The sequence below is a fragment of the Triturus cristatus genome, chromosome 8 (assembly GCF_964204655.1).
Source record: "Triturus cristatus chromosome 8, aTriCri1.1, whole genome shotgun sequence".
Lineage (NCBI taxonomy): Eukaryota > Metazoa > Chordata > Amphibia > Caudata > Salamandridae > Triturus > Triturus cristatus.
In genome coordinates, this window is record NC_140591.1 from 1,386,562,102 (window position 1) to 1,386,575,584 (window position 13,483).

The window sequence follows — 13,483 nt, forward strand, 5'->3', positions numbered from 1 at the left end:
AGTGCTCGAACACCCTGCACTGGTATGAGTGGCCCTATATAACTAATTCAATGCATCTGAGAGAGTGGGGTTATGGAGACTTGGTCACTGTTAAAGGGTGCTAGTGAGAGACTCCCTGGTGGAGGTGGTCATTGGGGGGGCGCCAACAAACATTGTCGCACAGGGCGCCACCAGCACTAAAGCCGGCCTGTTTTAATTTTTTGACATTTAAATTGTAAAAATTGCTTGGGGGTCCCCGGACTCCAGTAGTGATTCAATGGGGGTCCTCAGGAGTCAAGAGTTTGGGAACCACTGCCCTACCATGTATCTCTAAAACGGCTTGCATTGTGGACATACGGACCTGTAGTGTTGCCCAAGCCGGGCTCGACCATTTGCTACGGGGGTCTCAGGAGAGGTTTTTATAACCTACCCCCCTGTGCGTATGCACAGTGGACGCGCCCTACGTCCACACGGAAGGCACGCCAGTAATCCAATAAAAAGCCCGGAGCGCTGGGCGTGGGCAGGCATTAAGCTGGCCACTACAAGACAGCACGTGTGGTCTATGTTAATTTATAGGCCCTAGGCCCAAACACCACAGGACCCTAGCTCCAGACCAACTATGCAGTTGTACCATGCCCTCTGTTTCTCCTTTGTCTCTGCAAAGCCCTCTGTCAGTTTGCTTTTGTGGAGTGTCTGGATCCGAGAACCCCTCTCAAACTGAAAATCTGGTGCTCCTGAGCGAGACCCAAGATGTGCTATTTGGTGTCCTCACTCTGGAGTCAGGCCCACTCACCCCGCTTTGCAGAGCACCTTCTGGTTCTGAAATCAAGTGCATTGACAGACGAGGCTCCCCTTCCTGCTTATTTTATTTGCAATAACGATTACGAAAACCGGATGGGCCCGCCCTCTGCATGGACGGAGCGTCAACAGAAAAATCAGGTTACTTGCGCGTGTTGTAGGGGAACTACTGTGTCTGCATAATTGACATCTGCTGCCCTGTTTTCTTGTTCCTGCTGAAAGGGCGTGCCTCTCTAAGATGTTTCCAGCCTCTTAATTTCCGAGACAAGAAAGCGTTGATTAGCATTGTCAGCCAAAACGTTTACATTCTTGTTACATTTAAAGGTCATCTGCTTCCTGTCTCCTCATCTCAGACCCAGGGGTCTCGGTTTATTTACAATCCCCAGAATGAAAAACTGTATCTTTTGGGGATTCGGTCATTTCAGTTGCTGCCACCAGAACTTGGGACCTGGGACCTTGGTCTCTCCAGTCAGAACCTAAGTGTATTCCCTCCAGGAAGCTGTTGCTATTTACTTATTAATGGATTCAGTGGTATACATCAAAGACAAAATATTTCAGCAGCATGAAACTTCAGTGTATTCGTGCTTTTGCTAATAGTCTATAACATAACTTATTTACACCTTAAACCTGCATTATGCAGATATTTCCCCAAGGGTGCAGAGTTGCCAGAGGATCTATGCCTGAAAGGAGACTCCTGGAGAGGAAAATCAGAGAAGATAACATCCCTGAAATATAAAACACTGAGAATATATATAACCAGACAATCAGACACTCTCAGTGGGAAGCAGACGTCTAAGCAGTGGAAAATTAAATATGGGAAGCAGCGATAGCGCACCTGAGAGACGTGATCATAAGGCGGGGTGTTATATTAGTCCAATTAAAGATATTACGCTTTGTGTATTATACAAGGCTGCAACTCTACCATTTCAGGTGCATGGGCAATGAATATTGCCTCAGAGGATGTGGTGTGAGAGGAGGTCATATAGGGCTACCGCTATATTTGAAGGCGTATACCACACTGTTGGGAGTGGGGAAGATCAGACAATATCAAAATACTCGTGGGCCTTGGCTGGTGGTTGAAAGGCGCAAACACAGCAAAGATGAAGCAGTCCACCGTGGCCGGCTAGTCATGAAGGGTGCCATAGGGTGAACTGGTATATGGCCGCAGAGAATGTAACATACAAGGAGTGGGGATACCCCGAATAATTTGATAAAATATGGGATCCTTAAAAAGATAATCATTGGTTAAACTGAAATATATCTAAAAGTAAATATGGTTGCCCTGCTCACACTACTGAAGAGGAAATAACTACCTTGGAAATTACGAAGATGCTGAATGCATTGTCGATTGCTTGACATTACTGCAACTATGCTGTGCATGCTAATTTACACATGTGATCTTGAGACGTGACAGAAATGAACCATAAGCCACAGGCACAAGGCCAGTTATGGTTATGTTTTCTTGTCAATTGATCAATATTTTGAGTATCTGCAGATACAATAAAATAGTTAAAAATATATATTGATAGCAAAACTCAGAACATGTATGCATGGGAGACAGTTGGTAATCGCTAGTGATGAGCCGGTCATCGGGATAACCCTTAGCTGACTGAGAAGGTCTTCTAGTCAGTGAGAATGGTGATTGAAAGATGGAGAATAGATGCTGCCCACAAAGATCGACAAGGACAGTCCATCCTGACCTTCTTTCACTTCTACTTCCTTTGCATCCATGCTTATTTAAAGGGTATAGACACGTTTTCACACCAGAAAAGGCACCTAGAGGGTGTCCACGAGCAGTTCGGCATAGGCAGTGGCCAGAAAGGTTTGCGCAGGTCCTTCCTAAAATCCCTTATGAGAAAGAGAATCACTGCAGCAAACTGATTGATTGGACTTTTAAACCTCATGGATGCACCAACTAAGTGGCAGTAGGTAACTTTCCAACTTCTGGGACTTCCCAACTTCATCACAATCCTACTTGAACCCTGCTGACGATGTGCTTATAAAAACGCTGAGTGTTGTCCGTTTTCTCATGGCTTGGATCAAGCCTGAATGTCCTGTTGAAACTCTTCTGGTGGACACTGTTGCTGTTGCTAATCTTGTGTGTGTAGAAGTACCCTTTCAGCTCAGCATCCACAGACGGACAGCACTTAGAAGCCATTCGCACTCTTGACCCCAGACTGAAGGACTGTCTCAAGATCCTACTGTTACAAGTTCAGGTTAGCGGAGTGGCATCACCGCCCTGAAAGGACCATTCCTCTCTTCACCGCCTTGTATTGGTTCTGTTGCATGTGACTCTGCTTTGTGTGCAGATGTCCAGACTGAGTGGGACAGGGAGGCCCAGTGTGTTCTGTAGTCCCATACTTGGCTCAAACTGCGGACTATCCAACACTCCTCATCACATGAGTAGGTCACCCCCTCCGCACCCCATCTCCACGCCCTCCCGACTCTCTTCCTAGTGGTGAGTTGCTCACTCAGAGCATTCAAGTTCACCAGGCCAATAGACAGCTACAATTTGCAAAACCAACTACTCTGTATCAAATCCTAAACTGGAAGACAAGTTTAACTTCAGGCTATGAATCAATTTCCTGAACTCCCACAGATCCTAGTTTTCATTTGCAAGGTCACTGCAACAATGCAGTTCGATTTGCTGCAGTCTTGCTGTCGTTTTAGGTGTTTCAGTGTTCACGCTCACCATGATCATGAACAGTAAGGTTTGCAAACTCATAATAAAGTAACCAGATTTTTGAGGGAGGTTTGTGAGCCTTCATTTTTCAGTATGGAGTCTAAAATCAAGTAGAGATTCTAAAAGGCACATGATTGCAAGCGCTGCATAACAATTCTAACATTTTCAGTAAACTGCACTGCGCTAGCTTTGCATTCTCGTTTGCAGAAGAGTGATGGTATTCACAATCATCTTATGCTTGTGAACCGTATATAAAGTTTCATACGGGGTCCTTGATTGTATCACAGCATTACTACGTTTTGGTGTATTAGTGAGCTTTTTACTATTTAACTTTGGGTTCTCCGGTACAAATGTTAAAAGTGTTCCATCTTTACAAACACCCACAACTTTAGCTGACCATCCACATTTGTTCTGGAATTGTGATAAATATTAAAGTGGACTGGGACTCAACCCTACACAATTTCCTTTGAGCTAAGTCTAGACTCCCTGTCTACATTTACCACAAAAGGAGACAGTCAGAAGAGCTTGGGAAGCAACATTTGCACTGAAGAACAAGTACCTTATATTATGGCTAGAGGGGAACACCAGCACCATTACTTCCCAGTGAATGCAATGATCAGGAACAAATAACCAAGCAGAATGTGACTAGGATGACATTTTGAATACATGTATACAAAGGCCAACCAAAGAACATGCATATTAAACATCAAACTATTTTAAGATAGCCTTCAAATCTAAACTTCAGATGCAAACACAGATATAAGTAGCTTCTGTGTGAACAGATTTTTATGTAACGGCTGCCATTTCAACAACGAAGAGCTTTTTGGAGCTTTTGCAGACATCTATGCCCCACTGGTTTCCATGGGAAGACTCAACATTGAAGCCTCGTTTTAGACCCCCAAAAAGTCACCTTGGAAGTTACAAGGGTATTGATTTCATGCACCATTTAGTGCAGGGACCAGTCAGGGTTGACATGATTTGGATAGCAGGGGAAAGAGGGAATCCGCCATTGCAAGAAACATCTAGAGATATGAGCTCCATTGCTTCGCACTCAACGGTTGAGAGATTCTGACTGCTAACGTCATCAGTACAGTACAGAACAGGTACAGGTAAATGCCACGGTTATTTTTACCAATCAATCATGGGTATAGTTGTGAGATTTAAAGAAAAATTTAATAATGAAACGTCGTCCTCTCCTTAAGACTTTGGACAAGGCCGTTATTGGAATTCTACAAAGTGACTCACAGGTCTCAATATTCTTGATTTGTGAAAATAGAAGCCCTTACAGACAATAGCAGCAATGTACGAGAGTAGATACACCTGCCAAAAACTAAAAGGTGGACGGATCCCAGCGCATTAAAAAAAAAGAACAATATACCAAAAAACAGTTGCCTTTTAAATGACAAGCAAACTTTAACGCCTAAGAATATTCTAATAGGAAAATAATAGTAATTATAATTTTATACTGACATTTTTTAACCAAGATGAAAAACATGGTATATTTTACTAGTATATTGACCAAAAACTGTGGACTATCCAACACTCCTCATCACATGAGTAGGTCACCCCATCTCCACGCCCTCCCGACTCTCTTCCTAGTGGTGAGTTGCTCACTCCGAGCATTCAAGTTCACCAGGCCAATAGACGGCTACAATTTGCAAAACCAACTACTCTGTACCAAATCCTGAACTGGAAGACAAGTTTAACTTCAGGCTATGAATCAATTTCCTGAACTCCCACAGATCCTAGTTTTCATTTGCAAGGTCACTGCAACAATGCAGTTCGATTTGCTGCAGTCTTGCTGTCGTTTTAGGTGTTTCAGTGTTCACGCTCACCATGATCATGAACAGTAAGGTTTGCAAACTCATAATAAAGTAACCAGATTTTTGAGGGAGGTTTGTGAGCCTTCATTTTTCAGTATGGAGTCTAAAATCAAGTAGAGATTCTAAAAGGCACATGATTGCAAGCGCTGCATAACAATTCTAACATTTTCAGTAAACTGCACTGCGCTAGCTTTGCATTCTCGTTTGCAGAAGAGTGATGGTATTCACAATCATCTTATGCTTGTGAACCGTATATAAAGTTTCATACGGGGTCCTTGATTGTATCACAGCATTACTACGTTTTGGTGTATTAGTGAGCTTTTTACTATTTAACTTTGGGTTCTCCGGTACAAATGTTAAAAGTGTTCCATCTTTACAAACACCCACAACTTTAGCTGACCATCCACATTTGTTCTGGAATTGAGATAAATATTAAAGTGGACTGGGACTCAACCCTACACAATTTCCTTTGAGCTAAGTCTAGACTCCCTGTCTACATTTACCACAAAAGGAGACAGTCAGAAGAGCTTGGGAAGCAACATTTGCACTGAAGAACAAGTACCTTATATTATGGCTAGAGGGGAACACCAGCACCATTACTTCCCTGTGAATGCAATGATCAGGAACAAATAACCAAGCAGAATGTGACTAGGATGACATTTTGAATACATGTATACAAAGGCCAACCAAAGAACATGCATATTAAACATCAAACTATTTTAAGATAGCCTTCAAATCTAAACTTCAGATGCAAACACAGATATAAGTAGCTTCTGTGTGAACAGATTTTTATGTAACGGCTGCCATTTCAACAACGAAGAGCTTTTTGGAGCTTTTGCAGACATCTATGCCCCACTGGTTTCCATGGGAAGACTCAACATTGAAGCCTCGTTTTAGACCCCCAAAAAGTCACCTTGGAAGTTACAAGGGTATTGATTTCATGCACCATTTAGTGCAGGGACCAGTCAGGGCTGACATAATTTGGATAGCAGGGGAAAGAGGGAATCCGCCATTGCAAGAAACATCTAGAGATATGAGCTCCATTGCTTCGCACTCAACGGTTGAGAGATTCTGACTGCTAACGTCATCAGTACAGTACAGAACAGGTACAGGTAAATGCCACGGTTATTTTTACCAATCAATCATGGGTATAGTTGTGAGATTTAAAGAAAAATTTAACAATGAAACGTCGTCCTCTCCTTAAGACTTTGGACAAGGCCGTTATTGGAATTCTACAAAGTGACTCACAGGTCTCAATATTCTTGATTTGTGAAAATAGAAGCCCTTATAGACAATAGCAGCAATGTACGAGAGTAGATACACCTGCCAAAAAGTAAAAGGTGGACGGATCACAGCGCATTCAAAAAAAGAACAATATACCAAAACAGTTGCCTTTTAAATGACAAGCAAACTTTAACGCCTAAGAATATTCTAATAGGAAAATAATAGTAATTATAATTTTATACTGACATTTTTTAACCAAGATGAAAAACATGGTATATTTTACTAGTATATTGACCAATTAGCCCACGTTCAGAAACCTGTACATTAAGCAAACGTTTTGGCAGTACATTTTGTCTTTCCTGTCCTCATTGCAGGTGCTGCATCAAATTAATCCGAAGCATGCACCCCATGCCGCATCAGGTGTCCTCAAAGCTTCTCCTTAGATGATTTAACCTTCAGGTCACCCCCAACACGGCAGAAGATCATTAACAAACACACCTAGCCAGCTAATGTTCCATGAGTCACATGAGTCACATAGATGGTGTCATTTGCTAAAGCTCGCCACAGAGGATTTAGTGAACCATTAAAAAAAGGTTTACATTTTAAATTAGTGATGGTGTCTCCAACAGCACTTAACTCCAACCCAACTTCATGCAGGACATATAGGTCAGAACACTGCACGAGCATTGAACACAGCGCAGAGAAGCTATGCGTCCTACGCATAGCACCCACCGCAATGCCAAATTGACATGTTGTGCATTCCCATGCACAACGTGGCTGGCCCTGTGTGGTGCGGCGCCTGCCACGTTGTGCATGGGAATGCAGAGAGGTACCATGGGTACACCCAAAGGGCACCCCCCACCCCCATGGGGGCCCGCAACGGGCATCGCCGCCATGGAAAGGCCTTTAAAATCAGGCATCATAATATGGATGGCGGTGCCTTCTAGGCACCGCCACCATATTATGCCCCAGCTCCGCCCGGCCGGCAATCGGAACGATTGCTAACCAGCAAACAAGCGGCAGACGCACTTTGCGTCCGCCGAGATACCACCCGCCATATTAATATGGCGGGGGCTAAATCTAGTTGGGATGGTGAGCGGATTGCCACAACGAGCCGGCGGTGGCGATGCGCCCGCCATCCTAATGACCCCCATAGTGTATTAAATCAAACATGATACACGTATCCAGCACTCTACAGTTATTCAATATAGTTGGTTACTAACTTGATCACAAGAACGCTAACCACTTAAAAAAAAAACACATACAAGGCACACAACACATGTGATAGACCACTTGACTTCACACCATCACATATAGCGGAGATATGCCATATCGTTTGATATTAATGTCAACAATGATATGCCCAACAAAACACTCGACTCACCACACTGAGATGCGTTACTTCATTCTACAACTTAACAGGACTCTTTAGACCAAGGAAATACCACTTAGAAGTTCACCAGATGCATAATAGCTTCTCAACATCATATAACATGCAAGGCAATAGACAAACGAAATAACCCAAAAAGCAAGTAAATGCGTATGGCAAGACCTCCAGCCTCGCCTATTAAACTCTATAGTCCATCAATATTTTATTAAAACACACCTCTTGAAAACAACAGAACGACAAATACCCTAATGAAATTAAATCTTGTAAACTCAATCTGATTCCAGTCTATGTCACAATCCTGAAAATAGGGCAAGATTGTACCGGAATCACAAGTATTTTGAGGCCATAATAATGATGGAATGAATGCTTTATAAATACGGCTGACAGAACATAAAATGAACCAATGTTTAAGACAAAACAGTGACTTTCGTTATGTTAGAGTGACACAAATGAATAAGTAAAGAGAAACTACGGTTGCGGCCAGGAGCACAAAGAAGGTGGGTAAAAGGCCAAAAGAAAACTCCCAAACATATAAGGAGCTATTATGCTTGTCCGACATAGTTGTATTTCTTCACAGTTTACTCTTATTTTAGGAAAAATATTACTAATAACTAAGCAAAGTAGTAATTCCACAGTACAGTTACACATAAAATATTGATACCTACATAAGTTGAACTATGACCTTTCCCATTTTATAGAGTTTACCCTAAAAAACCTATACTAAACATTCAGCATATATAATACAAAATTATATTTTTGCAACAGATTGTTGGCCAGAATTGTCTTACCTGAGTTGTTTTGGCTCGTCTCCCTTTCATTGAATTGCTATGGCTGAGCTGTATCTTTGCCACGCCTTCCGAAAGGCAGCGCGATTTCCGACAAGGCAGTGTATTGTAAGTACTGTATGGCGCAGTGTCCACTTTAGCAACTGGGCGGCTTTTACGCTTAGTAGCATCCTGTGGGTGAGGCACCAAATTACGACAATAGACCACAAATTTATTTCTTGGTGCTCCATTGGCTGCTCCATTGACAGTTTTCTGAGAGTACAGGTCACTGAAAGAATTGGCACGCTGCCCGGTGTCCAGCTGCTTGGTATAGTCTCCTGCCTCCGTTTTCCTAAGGTCTTCGTTGTCCTTTTCTTCGGCAGAACAAAGGATGTCTTCAGTGCTTGTTAAATGCTCTTGGCTAAGATCAGAGAGAGATAACTCAAAACTGTCCTCTCGCCAGATGTCTGCAGACTTTGATCGCTTTTTCTTGAAGCTTTCAGATGGCATTAAGGTGGACCCATGTTTCGCCGAGATACCATCGTCCTCACCCAAGTAAGAAGACTCATCCCCAAAAAGTCTGCCTTCTTCAGAGTCCTGTATGCTCTGGACCGAAGCAGCTGTGAGAACGATACTACTGCCCACACTTGGCGTGACCGAAGAATCTGTATGGTAGGATACAGGTCTTAAACCCACATCTGCCCACATTGGACTTGAAAAGTCATCCAAGTTATCTCCCTGGGAGTAAGGTTCAAGGCCATTTTCTGCCAAAGACTGAGGTATACTTGGGGTGCTGCTAGATCTGTTGCTGACTTCAGAGTTTCTATGAATTAATTTTCCTGAGGAAGCATGCCTAGTTCGTCTGGAACTTTTGCTTGCAAGTCGAAGTGAGCGCGATGTGTGCTTTCGTGCCAGGCCGTGATGCTCGTCTCCACAAAAGCCATGCTCTGAATTTTGACTTTCTGCGTTTCCCATGATTGTATTGTCTGTAATAAAGGGAGAGATATGGAAATAAAAAAAATCTCATTATTGGTTATCATTTGTTTCCACCAATAAACACAAGTACCAGGACTGAGCTGGAAACCAAAATATTCAGACACAGGGTTTGAAGTACATTGAATTCACCATTGGATATTACTTACTATTTATTTTGTCACATTTTATTGCAAGGACCACAACAACTTCAAAGGCAGTGGACTTTCCAATTAGGAGGCATGTATACATGTAGACATGTAAACAGCTCAGCGGCATCCTTGTAACACCTTTTCGAAATCCACCTAGTTATTTCAACATTTAATCTCCTTTATCTGAACAGTGAGTGAACTGCAGACCTACACATGTTTACATTAATTCATAGAATCACACCTACTCCTCTGTTGTGTGGTTCTGGCTCTTCTCCCTTAACACCTCTACACCACTTCACCTTCAGATCTGACAAACGTAAGTGGCCGGTAATCAAGCTACCCTTACACCCAGTGCTAGGCTTGGGACAATGAGCATGTAGAGTAGACTATGAATTAGGGCTGCTATTAGTCAGTCACTGGTTTCCATGACAGCTCAAGATTTGGAGGTACATTATGAACATAAAACATTGGCCATTGCTGAACTCCTAATCTTCATGGTGTTCAGTCAACATGTCAGATGGTGCACAGGACAGCTGGTGTGCCAGATGTGGGCTTCAGAGGTGATTAGAACAACACCAGACAGATGAGGCGGTTTGCTTAGTGATGCATCGTGAGAACACACCTGCAGCAGAGGTTGGGAGGAAGTGCTGCCATGCCACCCACAAACTGCGAGATGGGAAGTGCAGAGGAAAAGGTCTCAACTCAGCGCCTCATGCTGGATTTTGGTCCAGCCTGCATCCAGCACCCCTCACTTGACAGTCTGAAGTAAACAAGAAAGTAATGGATGGAATGCTTGAATGAATCCAAGCTATGGGTAATGACTCAATGCCACATCCCAGCCCATCATTGTTTTGCCCAGCTTTATGAAAATCAGCCTTGATCCTGTTCCAATAGAACAGCGTAGCCTGAACTGCTAAGCCAGGTCCTCTCTGAAGAGGAGCATAAGCAACCCAAGCCCGGTTTTGCTCTCGTTTGGGCTTTTCAGTCAGGTGCAGTTTGGTTCCAGTGGCACAGTGAGCCCGGGACCCATGTCGGCATACCAGTCGCACTGAAGTTGACAAAAAAATGATGGGTGGGATGCTTGAATTAATCTCAGCCACTGGTAATTTCCCAGGGACACATCCCAGCCCATCATTTTATTTGACCATCATGCCCCCTCAGATAAGGCCGAGTTGACAGTCTAGCAGAGCTCAAACAGCTAATGAAACACAACTCAATTGTGCTTGTCCAACTAGACCAGAGCTTTCAAAACTATGTGTCCAGATACGTTACTGTGTCGCCGGAGATGTGTGGGTGTGTCGCAGACGAATATGAGACACGGTCTATTCATCATGCAGGACAGTACTGCGCATGTTAGTGACGCAATACCCGTTCCCGCAGAAGAGGAGGAGCATCACGCTGCTGTTCTCCCTTCCGGATGTAGCTGTGGCTGAAGTATAAAATACACTGCTCACGCTTGTGTTTTTTTTTTTTTTAAGTAATTCATTTTCCTCCATTTATTTCCATTATCTTCGTCAAACTTGAGATGAGCTGTAAAGGTCCTTGATTCTGCTGATTTTCACGCAGCAGTATTTCATGCCCAAAAAACAATCTACCCTTGGGTGCCATTTGTCAATAATGAACTCTGTGCAGTGTATGTTAAATCTCAAATGCAATTAGAAATGCGGTAAGTGAGAACAATATGGAATAACAGACAAGGAGGGCAACGGGCAGAGGGCAGATAACTCACACAAGGTTTGATGAAGAGACGGAGGGAGGCAGACGTCGGCGTGTCAGCAGTCGCGTTGATGTATGGCACAGCAGAGGTAATCTTCTGTTGCACAACATTGGTAGGTGGTGATCGGATACATCCGCCTGATAAGGAAGGCACACAGTAGTGTGGAGGCCCGCCTGCCTCCTGCCCAACCGAAGAAGGACCCTCGACCCTACTGCAGGCTGGGCTAGGCACACCAATGAAAGTAACGCACATTGGGGTCCAAACTGACGTTTGCTAACCGTTCTCCACCACCCTTGATAGAACCAGAGCAGCCCTGCCAAGTGTCACTTATCTGCTGTTAAGCTAAATCGAATACCTTGTTACCGCATTCCAGCAATTAAATATTTTGTCACACACATCATAGCGGCAACAGTTGCTCAAATTACTTTTACCATACAAAATATTTTTCAGCTGCTCACTGAGCAGGTCGACTGATCTGGTCTTTGTGACTCAAGTGTTTAACTTCTGCTGCAGCTCCTGTGACCATGCTAGATCCGAGGAGAGGTCACAGGTTGTCAGGCTTATGCTGCCAGAGACTGGCGTTCTCCCAGTGCACATGAGCATCTAATTATAAGACTGAATTACCGTGTCGCGAAAGGATGCATGTCTAAAAAGTGTGTCACCAACATAAAAAGTTTGGAAAGCACTGTTACTAGACATTGGATTCACCACAATTGGCAATACAGATGGACTGCAGAAACTGTTAGATATCATTATGTTTATTGGGTGACTGCTATTGTGCCACTGTGGCACATGAATCTTGAGTGACCCTACCCAAATTAAGAGGATTCTGTGCATCCAAAACAACACCTTGCACTTTTTGTCAGGGCCCTTCACTTCTTATGTGATAAACTAATGTCATGGCAGAAATATGTATATTCGTAACTCGCTGTTGGCACCGCATGGTGTTTGCCAAGAGCCAGCACCACTATACAGATAGTTAATGCACCTTACCAACCTAAAAACAGCAGAACTGACATAACAGTGGAAACATCTCGGGCTTGACATATGCAGCTCTATCAGATATGATGCCACAAAATTCCTATGGCACCTACGGATCTTGCCCGGTGAGATTTGCACTGTTCCGCCATCCTGTTCGAACTGAACCCGGATGAAGTATGGATCAAAGAGTGATGGAATTAAGATGACTGACTTTACATTTAGAAACTAAAGCACTCATTGAATAAGTAGAACAGACAACCAAGCCACAATGTGCATATGCACTGTTCACTTACCTTAAAGTAACCAAAGCAAACTGTCACTATTTTGTTAGCTTTATATATGCAAAACAAAAGACAGTCTGTGGGACCAATCACAGAATCAATAAAAGAAACGTAACTCCTGGTAATAAATAACAAAATCAGACATTGTGGGTAATTAATGACTCCAAAGTATTTATGACACCAGAGTAACTGCACTTAGGGACACTCAACAATGCACTGCCTTCCATCAACATTGGACAACCTGAAGAAGTAATGATATTTACTTTTGCAAAGTACAGGTCCATTTTCATATCATAAATCTAACCGCGTTGGGTACTTACCAGACTGTGATATTAAATAGAATTTGACCAGACAATTGTTTTTAAACAGATAAAAGTTATGTACTGTGTCTCTTGATGTAATGAATAATAACACGTAATGTAACAGTGGTTCATGGTAGTTAGCAAACTAGCTTTCAGAGAATAGAAAATGAATGCCACGCTGCATATGGAGAAGCGGAACCATATAAAAAAAGTATGCATAGATTACAGAATACTGCACCACCTAACTGGGTAAGACATTAAGTGCAAAACCTATTACAAGCTGTGAGTTTTGTTGCCACAAGTTGACAGGACGAGATCTGGTGACCACCTCATGCATGTAAAGTACAACAAGCGAGTCTTCTATAACTGCCCATGTGGTTTGGTCTAGAATTGCTGCCACAAAGAGTACGTTTCCAG

At 43.1% G+C, this 13,483-nt stretch overlaps 1 protein-coding gene across 3 annotated transcripts in view; it reads right to left on the minus strand.

The window, feature by feature from the left end:
* The window catches only part of TIAM1 (TIAM Rac1 associated GEF 1), a 491,618-nt gene that overhangs the window by 292,867 nt on the left and 185,268 nt on the right, over positions 1-13,483 (minus strand). For all 3 annotated transcript variants that reach the window (XM_085623101.1, XM_085623102.1, XM_085623103.1), the window contains one exon: positions 8,686-9,647. In XM_085623101.1, the coding sequence (XP_085479227.1) occupies positions 8,686-9,636 (951 nt within the window). In that variant the 5' untranslated portion in view covers positions 9,637-9,647. The remainder of the gene's footprint in view (positions 1-8,685; positions 9,648-13,483) is intronic.